The following is a 13587-nucleotide window of genomic DNA, read 5'->3' as shown; positions in this document are numbered from 1 at the left end:
ATGGCCATGTGCCATGCACATAAGGGTATTCTTGTCATTTTACTTTCTTAAGGACTATTGAGTAAATAACTTAATATTTAAGGGACTAGTTGTGTAAGAAATAAAAAATAAAATATAAATATTAAAAACTCTCTCTCTGACTCTCTCTCTCCCTCTCTCTCATTCTCCTCTCCCTCTCTTCACCCAAGCAACGAACAACCTGTTTCCATCGTAATAGGGTACAAATTATATGCACATTTTCGTTGATTTCCATCGGTAGATCAAAAGCTCTAAACCTATTTTAGTTTACAGTATCATTTGTGGGCTCAATTGGATGGGATTAGGATCTAGGGTTCATAAGTTTGTTTGGGAATTAGGTTCGATCAGGGCATTATGTTGAATAGAAATCCAATTTTGTTTACAACAACGAACAGAATGCAGCCTAATGTTCATATTCACCTTGATGGGAATTAGGTTCAATTCACTACATGATTCTGAATGCATGGTTGTTGTCACCGGCAAAGATGGTCACCGGGTGGGTACGGTAGTGATGGTTGGTGCAGTAGGGTTGGGTGGTCGGTAGGTGGGGGTGGAGGCGGTGAAGGCTGAGGGCATACTTGGCTTCTGCTGCGGGATCCGACGGTGGGTCGGCGGCGGGGACGGCGAATTCAGGGCGGAGACGCTTCAGACGCCGGTAGACGAAGTCGTCATCGTTGATGAGCTCCCAGTCTTGTTCGTTGAATTCAATTGATGGAATTATAGTGTGTTGTGTAGTTAGGATTGGTGTAGTGTTGAATTTTGGTGAACTGTGGAGATTTGGATTTGAATTTGGAAAGAATTGAAGAAAATGTCAATCTGCAATGAAAAGTTTGAAAACCCTTTTGGGTACGCAATCTGTTTTTTTTTTAAATTATCTTTAGAGTTAATTGCCAAAATCGCTCCTGGGGTTTGGGCACGTTTGCCATTTTCGTCTAAAATGACACTTTTGTACCAAATTGCCCCCAGGGTTTGTAACTTTTTGCCATTTTCATCCAAACCACTAACTTAGTTTATTTTTTCTGTTAAGTTGAGGATATTTGGATAAAACTGCCAAATATAAAACCACAGGGACGACTTTGGCAATTTACTCAAACTCTTTTAAATTTCTTTTATTTAGTTAATTTTGTTACATATGTAATAAAAAAGAATATACATGCAATTTTTATATGAAAAAAATAGTTTTGTCACATAATTTTTATAAATTTTCAGCCAACCACTAACTAAGTTAATTTTTCTATTAAGGCGAATGATGTTTATAAACTAAGACAGAAATTAATTTATAATTTTTTATATAGATCAGTTTTATAAAAATAAATCTACTTAAACCTCTAAATTTTATAAAACTAAAATGATGGTGACCATATTGAAAAAGGTCAAATAAAAAAAATCTTATCATATGTACCAAGTTTGTAATTCATCTTCTACTCTTTTAAATTTGCTCCTAAGGAAAACCAGAAGCCTGTGCCCCCCCCCCCCTCCCCCTCTATCAAACAACGTATCGTTACCAAGCCTTAAAATTACCCACCAAATTGTAATTATAATGCTATGAACCAAAAGTTTCTTTACTCAAGTCACTCAGAATAAGTATTAGTTAGTTACCCTCATAAATCTTACTTAAATAAATATTTTATTTCTACCAACATATTTCCTAGGTGCTCAACATATTTAAAAAATATGTAATGTTTTACAATTTTTTTCTATCTCTACAACTGATAAATACTAAAAGTTGTAATCGATTGTTATGTGTTGCACACCAATGACGTTTTCTCTATATAAAACTGATTTATATAAAGAAGCTGTAAATTAATTTCTGCCTTGATTTATAAAATTTAAAACATTCTTCACCTTAACCGAAAAAAAATAAACTGAGTTAATGATTTGGATGAAAATTTATAAAAATTATGTGACAAAACTATTAATTTTTTTTCTAAAAACTCCATGTATATTCTTTTTTATTATGTATGTAACAAAAATAATTAAATAAAAGAAATTAGAAAAGGGTTTGAGTAAATTGCCAAAACCGTCCCTATGGTTTTATATTTGACAGTTTCATCCAGATATCCTCAACTTAACAGAAAAAATAAACTAAGTTAGTGGTTTGGATGAAAATGGCAAAAAGTTACAAACCTTAGGGGCAATTTGGTACAAAAGTGTCATTTTGGACGAAAATGGCAAATGTGCCCAAACCTCAGGGGCGATTTTGGCAATTAACTCTTATCTTTATTTTATTTTATTGCTATACCATGGAAAAGTAAAATGACAAGTATGCCCTCATCTGCAAGGCACATGACCATACTTAACCAAAAAATCTGACTGAGTTAGGCTCAAAGGACAAACCGTGCAAGATTTTGAAACATAAAGTACAAAACTCGTCAAGTTTGACGCAAAAGGACAGCGCCTGAAATTTGTTGTAAAGATAAAGGACAAAACTTGTAATTTACTCTTAATTTTTTCTTCGTGGGTACCATTTAGTAACTCTTGTTCTTGATGGCTATTTGCCACTCGTAAAACAAGTTGCTTGTGATAAGTAGTAACTTACTATAGGCGAGTACCATCGAGACGTCTGATTATTGTTGTCCATGTAACTCTTATTCTTATTTTTCGGGACTTGATTTCCAACACTCCACTATCTCATTTCTACCCTCTTGTTGCATGTTTAGCCACTCGAAAAGATAAATTTTCGTTTTCATATGTCATCTACATAGACCCTAAAAATAACCAAGGGGTCAAGTTTGTTCATGCAAATGTGAATGTAATTGTCTCCATCGTCATAACGTTGTTGATGTACCGTTAGTTGTTCATTATTCTTGGACCTTAGTGACACTATTAGTTGGTCATACGCTACTCTTGTTATCACTCAGGTAACCGATCTTATTGATGGAATTTTCATTTGTTGCTTTATGAACCATCTTCTCGCCGATGCAACATCTTCCTAGCAATTATGTTTACTTGAAGTGAAGTATACATATCTAAAGAGAAAAATAGTTACGTCATCTCATGCCCTTTGGTATTCAAACGACGGGTCCTTGAAGGATCCGATCCTATCACAACTATGGCATTTACCCCTCATGGTCACTTCATCCAACGAAGCGTAAATCAACAAGTTAAAAATAGATTCTTCCGTTTATCCATGACTAGAGTAGTAGAGTCTCTAAACTCAAAGAAAAAGCAAATGAGGAATGCAACACTCAAAGGACCTCATTTATTCTTATGTTTAGAGACTGCCGTCAGTAGAGGATAAATGGAAATATTACTTTTTAACATGTTGATTTTCGGTTCATTGGATGAAATGAACGTGATCGTTAAATGACATATTTGTAATAGGATCAGATCCTTTCATTACATGTCCTTTGGATATCGGAGGACAACGTGAGATGAAATAACCGTTTTCCTCTTTTCCATATATATATATATATATATATTTCACTGCAAGCAACCGCCAGAAGGATGATGCATTGGGTAGAAGGGGTTCAAAGAGCAACTGAGGGAGATTTCATTGTTAAGCTCGGTTACCAGGGTGGATAACAAGGGAAGTGCATAACCATTATGGCATTAGGCCTAAGAATGAATGAACAACTAATGGCACATCAGATGATGTTACGATGTCAGAGACAGTTATGTCCACGTTTACGTGAACAAACCTGACCCTTGGCTATTTTAAAGGTCTATGTAGATGAGATAGGAAGGAGGAATTTTTTCTGTTAACGAGAAGTTAGAAATGAGTGAGGATGGCGGAGAGAGAGTCATCTAAGAAAGTGGTTACGGTGGCCAATGTTGCAAAAAGCAGGCCCTTTTTATTCGGAGATCTCACTTTCCTGACCAAATACACGAGGTACCTACCTCACATGTTTGAACTACTAAACATACTGGAAAGCGTTTCATGGTAGGTATCTCATGGAAAGATTGTTTTGGAACATTCTCAAAATAAACATCACGGAAAGATTGTTTTAAAACATTCTCAAAATAAACATCACGGAAAGTATCTCACGGACATACCTATTATATATTAGAATAACATTTTTTAGTCTAATTTTTAACACTTGTACTTTTGATTTTGGACTTTAAAACCACTAAAATACAGAAACTCAAAACGTTATAAAATGAGTGCTTAGTGACTCACAGCGTTACACATTTTGATTTTGAACTCGAGTAGTTAAAACCACTAAAACACAAGGACTCAAAAAGTAATTTACTCTAATAACAATAATTATAATAATAATAATAAAAGTAGTTAGATGAACTTATAAAATCTAAAGTCTATTAGAATTTAAACTAAATTATAAGAGTTATATTGTATTTTTGCTAATACTTTAAGGGAAGAAAAGTAAAAATTATTAATATTCTAACAAAAGAAATTGAAAACTTACTAAAGTTTAAGGAAAGAAAACAAAAATTATGAGATGCTGTACCAATCATAGAGCATAATGTACAACCAAAGGAAGCATCATTTAGTTCAAATAATAAAAGTGCGAGTGTCAAGCATTTTTATAATTAATGTTTTTTTTAAATAAGTTAAAAATAGTCTACCAAAAGGAACTTATACATGTGTTCAGATGGAAAAAGAAGCTATACATGTATAAGATATGTTACGTTTAATAAGAAAAAAAAAACTAGTTATATTTTAAACATTCATCACCTACGATGCATTTGTATACCGTTTGCGGTGACGACTACAAATTCAAATCCTATTCGATAAGTTTTTTTTTATATAAATTCCAAGTACTTTTGACAAATTTGTAGCAGGCACTTCGAGGCCCCTTCCCGGCTACTGGATCGCTCCAATGCTTCGACTACAATGGACCCTCCGCATCGATTGCAGCAGAGCCCTTTTCAAAATTCATTTAACTCTCAACTTCATTTTATCAACCAAAATTCATTAACCAATAAACAAACACGACAAAAGCCTATTTGGTTCCTTTAACATCCCTAATAGCCCGTATTCTTGAACAAATAAGTCATAATGAATGTAACGGATTTGATTAAACAAAGATGCATGTTTCAAACATAAAACAATGCTGAGTGAGGAGTCCTAAACAAAAAAAAAAGAAAAAAAAAACAAGATATAAAAGTTATATTCTATTCATCTAGAGGAACATATAACAACACCAATATTAATGGCAAAATCGTAAATTGCCCCAGCTGAGAGTTTTATATTGTTTTGCTTGATTGCAACTAACAATTCACATCTCTACTCGCCTTGTAGACAATATAATTGTCTAATGTTCCCAGAAGCTGCAAAAAAAAAAAAAAAAGATAATTAACGCACGTTTGTAACAATTTAACAATCAAATAAGCCCCTAAACTTAACTCAATAAAAGACTTAATCAAGCAACAAAAAGTTGTTTTTGTTGTGAACTAAAGTGTGAATTAGAAGATCGCCTGTCGGTTTTGAAAGTTAAGGGACCTAGAGTGATGTTCACTTGATAACTAATTTTAAGCATAGAATTGCAAGAACCGAATAGACATTCCTACATATTGTTTTAAACGTGATACATATGACGCTTTTAACAGCGTCTCTTTTTCTCTCCCACTACATGTAAATATCTTCCATGCACTACATATAAGTGAATACTTTTCATAAATTTGATTTTGCATTAAACGTGCCCCTAGAGACTTAATCATGCAAAAAAACAAAGCGCGGGGACCTATATGCAGAATCAACGGCTGTGTTTTTTTTTAAAGTTTGCCTTATTTTTATGAAAGACCGTAAATATAAATAAGGCCATGATGATTACCATATAACCAGTCTTTAAAGTAGACATGAAGTGCAGTTGATAACTCCTTTTTCCTGCTATCTTCCAGGGGTGCTTCTTTCAGTATCTGCTTAACTTCCACCAAATTATTTTCCTGTAAAAAGTCAAACAACTTATACAAATTAGAAAAGGCATTAAAAACTTTTATTAAAAAAATCATGAAAAACGAAATAAAAAAACATACATTTCTTCGCTGACTTGACAAATAGACATCAGGCAGTGGAAATGGGTTATCTTTTGTGGATCCAGATGCTTGACCTTCTAACCAGTTGGGAATCTGTAAAAAACAGACTTAAATTGTTGGATGCATATACATTAGGTTAAAAATATAAGAAAGGAGCATAGCATATACCAAGAAGTTTGTGAATTGATCAGGATCCACTCGGGTTGCTGACTCAGTTTGACAATCGGATATGCCAGCTGGATGAGAAAGAGAATCATGCGGATCAATCAAGCCCAATGCAACGGGCTCGTCCCATCTGTTTGGACTAGCCTCGATTCCCACTTGTTTCATGTGTTCCTCCAATTGCGGGTAAAATGTATTATATGGTGCCACCTACAAAAGCGGGTTAGTGCATTGAAAACCATTTATCATCATAAAAAAATTAAAAAAGGCATAAAATTAGGGACATACCTGCAGCTTATGGTTGTCACCAACAATAAGAGGCTGTTGGTTTACACCCAAGAAAAAAATACACTCACGACAATTAGCAATGCAGATTCGCTTTGCTGCTGAAATCACATGAACCCTTTCACAGTGTTCAACTCTTACAGCCTGAAAGAGAATGAAAGGCAACATGTCAGCATCCGGAATCATAATGCTAACCTTTGTTGACATATGATAGTTAAACTTGTAATCAGAATTGTATTAGAATGTAATTGTGTAATTAGGGTTACAATATAGTGGTGTTTATATAGAACACCATATTTCAATCAAGTCTCTAAAATATCACCTAATTATATTGTCTAATAATGATCAACTTAATAATATAAAATCAACATAGCTATAGCAAAACATACCTTTCCAACAGCACCAAGCACTATAGTGGCATCAGAGCACCCGTATATGGTGGCATATTTCAAAGGAGCTAACACGTAAATCACAGATTCATGGCAGTTCACAACCTGCAGAGAATCAAAATAACCGTTCAGTTCGACCTTTCTTTTTTATGAATATATATCCAAGATAACTCTTCATCAAATTTAACTAATCGAATTCAAAGATAAACATTTGTACCCTAATCACACTTCAAATATTAACACTAACATATATTGATACGTATCCAGTAGGTTTGGGTCAGACCCAACCCACCCAGATCCAATCAGTTGAAGAGCAGTTCACAAAAGACAACTAGTGGGCAGTTTTCTAGCAGTTAATTACCTTCTTTTTTTTATGTTAAATAGGGCAGAATAGGTAGTGTTTTAGGGGTGGATGTTTTGTTTATGAACTTAGGTTTTTACCTTTGTAATTGGAGATTTAGCCTATCTCGAATCAGGCTGTTTATCTACCATTGCCGGGAAATCGGATGGCGATTACAACCCGGAATTTGGCAGATCAACTAGCAACCATTGCAGCAAAGTTAGATGCCATTCTAGCATCTTTGAGGGACAACGTTGACGAAATCAAAGCTCAGATGATAGGAGATGGTTGTAACAGTGAAGAATCAGAAAATGATTTGAAGAACAGGATGTTTGGAACACCCTTCACGTCCAGCAATCAAATGGAACCAGAAGATGACCCTCACAGTCCACTGCCACTTCCGGTTAAAGAGGAGGATACTGGTAACAATTCCATGCCCGGAGTTGAAGAAACAGTTCCTGAAGATTTTCCTCTTGAAATACATGGAGAAAAATTTACCAAAGAAAACCTCAAAGACAATCAAGAGAAAGGGAACAAGCATGAAGTTCCGTGCCAGGATAAACCTCGAATCCAATTTGCAGATGATGATCGAAACCCAAAGCTGATAATGCAGTGGCATCTCCAGGTCCTTTCAGATCGAAGCACTCCCAGCGGCAGCAGTTCTATCTTACACCCATCCGATCTCGATGAAAACTGGATCCATCATCTCTATCACAGGTGGAAGGATGAAGTACCGAGCACGATGACATGACGGCGTTTTTGAGAGTCGAGCATGGTAGCAATGCTAATCAATTGGTTAGCCCTAATATGAGGACTATATGTGTGGCCAGGAACGTATTTTTCAAAGAAAAAAGAAAATGGGCTTGGGATAAGACCCGAGAAACTAAACCCTATTATGTGCCTACACTAGAATGAAGTTTGTAAAATATCGCTTGCTGGTGACTATAGCTACTGGTAGCTACAAATGCGACTGGAATTGGAAGAGAACGTACTTCTCGGAAAACAAATTAATGAACTCCAGAGATTAAAGGACAACCAATTAAACAACCTTCATGTTTCTGCAACACCTTTAGCTCCCCTACCGACTACCAGAGATTGGGAAATTGATGTTGGACCTCAGTCTATCATTGAATGGCTTATAGCGTGACACCATAATTCCCTTTTGTCCGACTTGAGGACAAGTCGTTTGTCCGGATGGGATGTATTGATACGTATCCAGTAGGTTTGGGTCAGACCCAACCCACCCAGATCCAATCAGTTGAAGAGCAGTTCACAAGAGACAAGTAGTGGGCGGTTTTCTAGCAGTTAATTACCTTCTTTTTTTTTTATGTTAAATAGGGCAAAATAGGTAGTGTTTTAGGGGTGGATGTTTTGTTTAGGAACTTAGGTTTTTACCTTTGTAATTGGAGATTTAGCCTATCTCGAATCGGGCTGTTTATCATAAATCTAAGCTTTCGATTTCCTGTATCTACCATATATCCAAAAGTATCCATGTATAACAAAAACATGAGTACTTATCTTCTACAAATAAGACTTAAAAGTTAAGAACAACTAGAGTAAAATGCCATTTTCGTCCCTATGAGGTTTGACCAGTTTTGTGACTTTCGTCCAAACGTTTGTTTTTTCGAATCTAGATCCAAAAGGCTTGAAATCTTTGCCATTTTACTTCGGCTAGTTAACTCCATCCATTTTTCTCTGTTAAGTCAGGGTTATTTTCGTCCTTTTTGTTAACTTAAAGGACAATTCGGTCTTTTTCACTTTATGTACATTATGCTAAATGCTTGTACATAAAGTTAAAAACACCAAACTGCCCTATAAGTTAACAAAAAAGACAGAAACACCCCTGACTTAACGGAGAAAAATGAACAGAGTTAATGAGCCGGATGAAAATGGCAAGATTTCAAACCTTTTGGATCCAGATGTGAAAAAACAAACCTTTGGACGAAAGTCGCAAAACTGGCCAAACCTCAGGGACAAATTGGCATTTTACTCGAACAACTATTTGGGCAAAAAAACTAACCTTTACAAAAGGTCCCTTAAGTTCAGATGCTTGCTTTACATACGATTGTTTCGAAACGCCTTCTATAAAACTGGGACCTTTACCACTGGTTGGTGTTTTAGAGTTAGGAGAGACGTCAGTCATTAAAACATCTTGATCAGAAGGACTGGTTTGACCGTTTTCTTTTGCAGCAGCTCTTTCAGAGATTCGATCCAATGCATCAGAAATATTTTGCAAAATCCAATCATGAACCTGAGATGCAGGAACAGGGACAGCTGGCATGTCGGGATCTGAATTTGCAAAAAACGGTGCGTTTTGGCTCAAAGGAACTTTTTCCATTCCTTTTTCACCAAAGTAGATTAGAAACCCAAGATGCTCAAATTTCTCCATCGTTAAAACCTGCAAACTTTGAAGCAAACATCAAAAACATCCAAGCTTTTAAGCATCTAAATAACTACTAAAAAAGGGCTTTTAACTAAATGAATCTTTGTTACAGAAAACTGATGCAACTTCCATGCAAATAATAAAGTAGAATATATATGACGTAAGCAATTATCTTATCTCAACATGTGTAACTCGGTTAGACGTTAACTAGCTTTCAGTTTCCATCGATTGGATATTTATGCTACCATTTAATTAATACTTAGGAAGTTTTTAATATATAACTCCTATTATGAATTAGTTATCAATAAGTTAGTAGCTACCCCCTTTCTATTGTCAGTTAACATTTCCACTATTTAAATTTTGTATATAATGATGTATTATGAATTTATATATGTACATAAATGAACTCTTTTTTTTAATTTTAATTACATCACATTTAAAGCTGCTCTTTAGTTCCTTCATAATGAACCCAATGTTAGCATATTATTGATGTTTACTTTATTTTTAGTTTCATTATAGAAGAACATAACACATTTATTTAAAGTAGAACATATATATACTAATGCATCTTGTAAAAAAACAGTAACAAAGAGAGTTACCATTTACATCCATTTTCGTTTTCAACTGTCAAAGTCAAACATAACATATAGTGTATAGCTAGAGTTAAAAACGATATAAGTTTTAACTTACGCAGCCTGTACGACACTCAGGTAAATAAACTAGTACAAGTTCCTAACTAGAATATATCAATATATACTATAATAATTTGGCAACATTAGTAGAGTAAGAAGACAAACCAGTGAATCTTCGCCTTCACCTTCCACAGAGTCAGCCAAAAGTGAGATTATATTGCCGATGTGCTTTTGTAAATAAGATAACTGGTGAGCTTCTTCATCAGCTTGCGATGGCATAGACCTCTTGCTGTTGCTACGCACAAGCTGCTCACAAAACACCATGCTTGTATGAGCTTTACATAAAAGAATTAATAAACGTTTATTGGACTTGCATAGAACCAACATCTTATTTGTGTATTTAAAAAAAGTAAATACGAAACCGATGAAAGTCTGAAAAAGTAAGAAAATAAACACCAAATAGCACCGACCATCGCATCACTGTTTTCATCATTCATATGAATCAGTTTGCTTATGACGGTCAAAATATGACCTAAAGAAAACTGATTGTTTAATACTGCTAGACGCTAGCCTAAACTTAAGGCACGCTCCTTTAACTTTATGGATGCAAGATGCATAGTTATGGTTCTGAGTTCTGACAAGCTCCATTCTAGAAAGGTGTCCATAATGTAACAGCTTAGGAAAGTAACTATAACACTGAAGCAGCTTGATAGTAACTTATAATCTTATATTCTTGACAAGCTTATCAACAATAGAAAATAAAAAGATACAGACAAACAAAAAAACTGAGGGAATAAGTATAACACTGGAGCAAACAATGCTTGAATCTTGATAAGGTCAAACCACATACTACAGTCTCTAAGAGTCTAAAATAGTGGCAAACCAGTTGATTCTTTTAGATTTGCATGAAGCATGTACGTTATTAAGGGTGGAGGGAGTGGTCAATCACTAGTTGAGTGTTTGAGTTATTCTCTAGCCAATAATATCATGCCATGTCAAGTCCCCATTCCACTCCCTATTTTGCACTCAATCACTGGAAATGGTCAAACACATGGAGAGTGGTAAAGAATTTAAAAAAAATAATGTGATTCGTTGAAAGGGGTTGGGACCCACCATTAAACCCCCCTCTCTCCTCCTTCCCTCCTCTTCCCGCATCAGTGAGTATACACCGCCCAAACCATTCCTTGCTCCCCGAACAAAAGACAGAATTGTTCAAATGCTTGACCTTTCACACAGAGTAATAGACTGGTAATATCATAAACATAGTCACATAGTTCGTGGTACGCTCCGATACGCGGACGTAGAACGGGATCGCAATTCGCTAGATCCGTAAAATTCGGTACGAGAGGGGGTAGGCTCATTTCGGGTTGCTCTGGTACGATGTACCATACAATGTGGTACGATGTACAACATAAAGAAGCACAAAAACTCTTTAATATACTCAATGTAAAACTAACCAAGCTATATGTAAAGTAAATAAACTCAAAAAAGAAGAAAATTAACAAATTAGAAAATATTTAGGGTCAAATTTGGACAAAACTGTAACATTAAGGTTAAAACGTTATTTGGTTAAAAAGAAATGAAGTAAATAATATGATGTATAATGGTAAACCCTAAAAAAGAACTGTCGTCGCTTTATTTTCTTCCCATCGCCTGACATCTCCTTCTCCATACAGGTTTCTTCCTCCATCTCTATCTCGCAGGTTCATCTCCATCTCCCTTTTTTAATGCAGAACTTCATATTCATCTTCATCCCTATTACTTTTCTCTTTATCGCTGTTACGATTGAATGATAAATTGGAACGCCAATTTTTTGCTTGGAAACGCGATCCGGAGCGATCCCGGGTCGCGATCGTACCGCGAATTGGTACGGACGATCCAGAACGGAAATCGTGGCCTAATCAGCGAATTATGCGACTATGATCATAACTACATACACATATACATACTACATAAAAACATACATTCATGTGTGTTTTAGACTGTTATCCTCTTCTGTCCAGAAAAGGCATGTCCTTTCAATGTAACTTACATAATAAAGCTTTAAATGTACAATCTAGTGCATACACCTAAGCATGTTAACAGTAATACAGGATATAATACTGAAGAACCAATAGATATAAAGAAGGATTTGTTCATTTTGGGGCTTTGCATAGCCGATTACATCTTCGGGTTTTGATGTGATTACCTAAGCATCAAATATCAAGTTTTAGATAACTTCATACCACCTCTAAAAACTTATTATCATTTATCAAAGAGTAAAACTAAATCCTACTTATAAATTCATCCATAATTCTAACCAAACTTGCTAAACTTTTCCTTTCATTTCACATTACAACAATGCATTATTTTGTTCATTTATCTATTAGTCCCCTAAACAATCAGTATTGCCATACATGATTATCAAAAGGTAACCATTATTCGCCATTTTCTTAAGCCAAATTACCTAATTATTATAACAATTCAATCATTTTCAACACACATCCAAACAGACCTAACCAAAACTCTCAATCCACAACTAACAAACAATCAAACAACCTGTAACGGCGTAAGAGCGGACAAAAATCCATCAAAAGCAGAAGTAGAAGGCCACACATCCGCAACAGCAGCGGAATCCTTATGACCTCGAGGAAGCAACCGCTTATACGACTGTATATACAAAAAAATCATCAGATCATACACATTAACACCTACAGAATCCACCTCATCCGCCTTCGCAACAACAAGCGGATCCGAATCGGAGTACAGAACGGACGCAATCGTATCGATAACGAGGCGAGCGTGTTCCGGTGAGATCTGGAGGTGTTCGGAGACAGCGGCGGAGTTAACGCGGTGGTTTGGTGGTGGAGATTGGAGGAATTTGTCGCGGATGGAGGTTAGGGTTTGTGTTCCGTCAGTGAAGATGAGTTTTTGTAAGGGTATGAGGCCGTGCTCAAATGGCTCGCGGCGTGGGTGGATGTGTGGTGGTGGTGGTTGCGACGGTGTTGACGGTGGTTGTTGGTTTTCCGGTGCGTCTGTCATGGTGGTGGTGGTGGTGGATGAAATTGGGGGAAATGGATCTTAAGTGAGTTAGTGAGAGAATTGACAGGGGTGAGATGTGGCAGGTTTGTAGGAGGTCAAAATGGACAACTTTTGGTTATTGATTGATGATGGATTACAAACTTTGTATTTTTTTTTAGTGTGAAAATTTGCATTAGAGAGTGATTTTAGAAGCTTTAAGTAGCTTTTAACTTTATATATTTAAAAAAAAAAAAAAAAACCTTTTGCTTAATAAAAAGTTTTGTTTGGTTGAAAGAGCTTGAAGCTTTTAGGTTAGGAGCTTGATATTTTTGGTTGATGAAGGGGTATGGTCCCCGACAAGCCCCAGTTCAAGCCGCCGCTTATCAAGCTCTACTTCCAGCCCCTCAAGGCCAACCAGCAGCTCAAGCACCCGCGGTCAAT

General features: G+C 35.8%; 1 protein-coding gene across 1 annotated transcript; it reads right to left on the bottom strand.

The window, feature by feature from the left end:
- Positions 1–4960: 4960 nt before the first annotated feature.
- LOC110867674 (TBCC domain-containing protein 1) lies at positions 4961–13287 on the bottom strand. The gene is made up of 9 exons (XM_022116684.2): positions 12685–13287; positions 10312–10452; positions 9152–9529; positions 6792–6896; positions 6406–6546; positions 6124–6327; positions 5956–6048; positions 5754–5865; positions 4961–5250 (listed from the first exon to the last, which is right to left on the bottom strand). Exons 1-9 carry the CDS (start codon positions 13165–13167, stop codon positions 5207–5209), a joined length of 1701 nt encoding a protein of 566 aa, XP_021972376.1. The 5' UTR covers positions 13168–13287; the 3' UTR covers positions 4961–5206.
- Between the last annotated feature and the right edge of the window lie 300 nt (positions 13288–13587).

The sequence above is a fragment of the Helianthus annuus genome, chromosome 1 (genome assembly GCF_002127325.2).
Source record: "Helianthus annuus cultivar XRQ/B chromosome 1, HanXRQr2.0-SUNRISE, whole genome shotgun sequence".
Lineage (NCBI taxonomy): Eukaryota > Viridiplantae > Streptophyta > Magnoliopsida > Asterales > Asteraceae > Helianthus > Helianthus annuus.
Note: the sequence above shows the minus strand (reverse complement) of the source record. Positions and strands in the feature narration are given on the sequence as shown.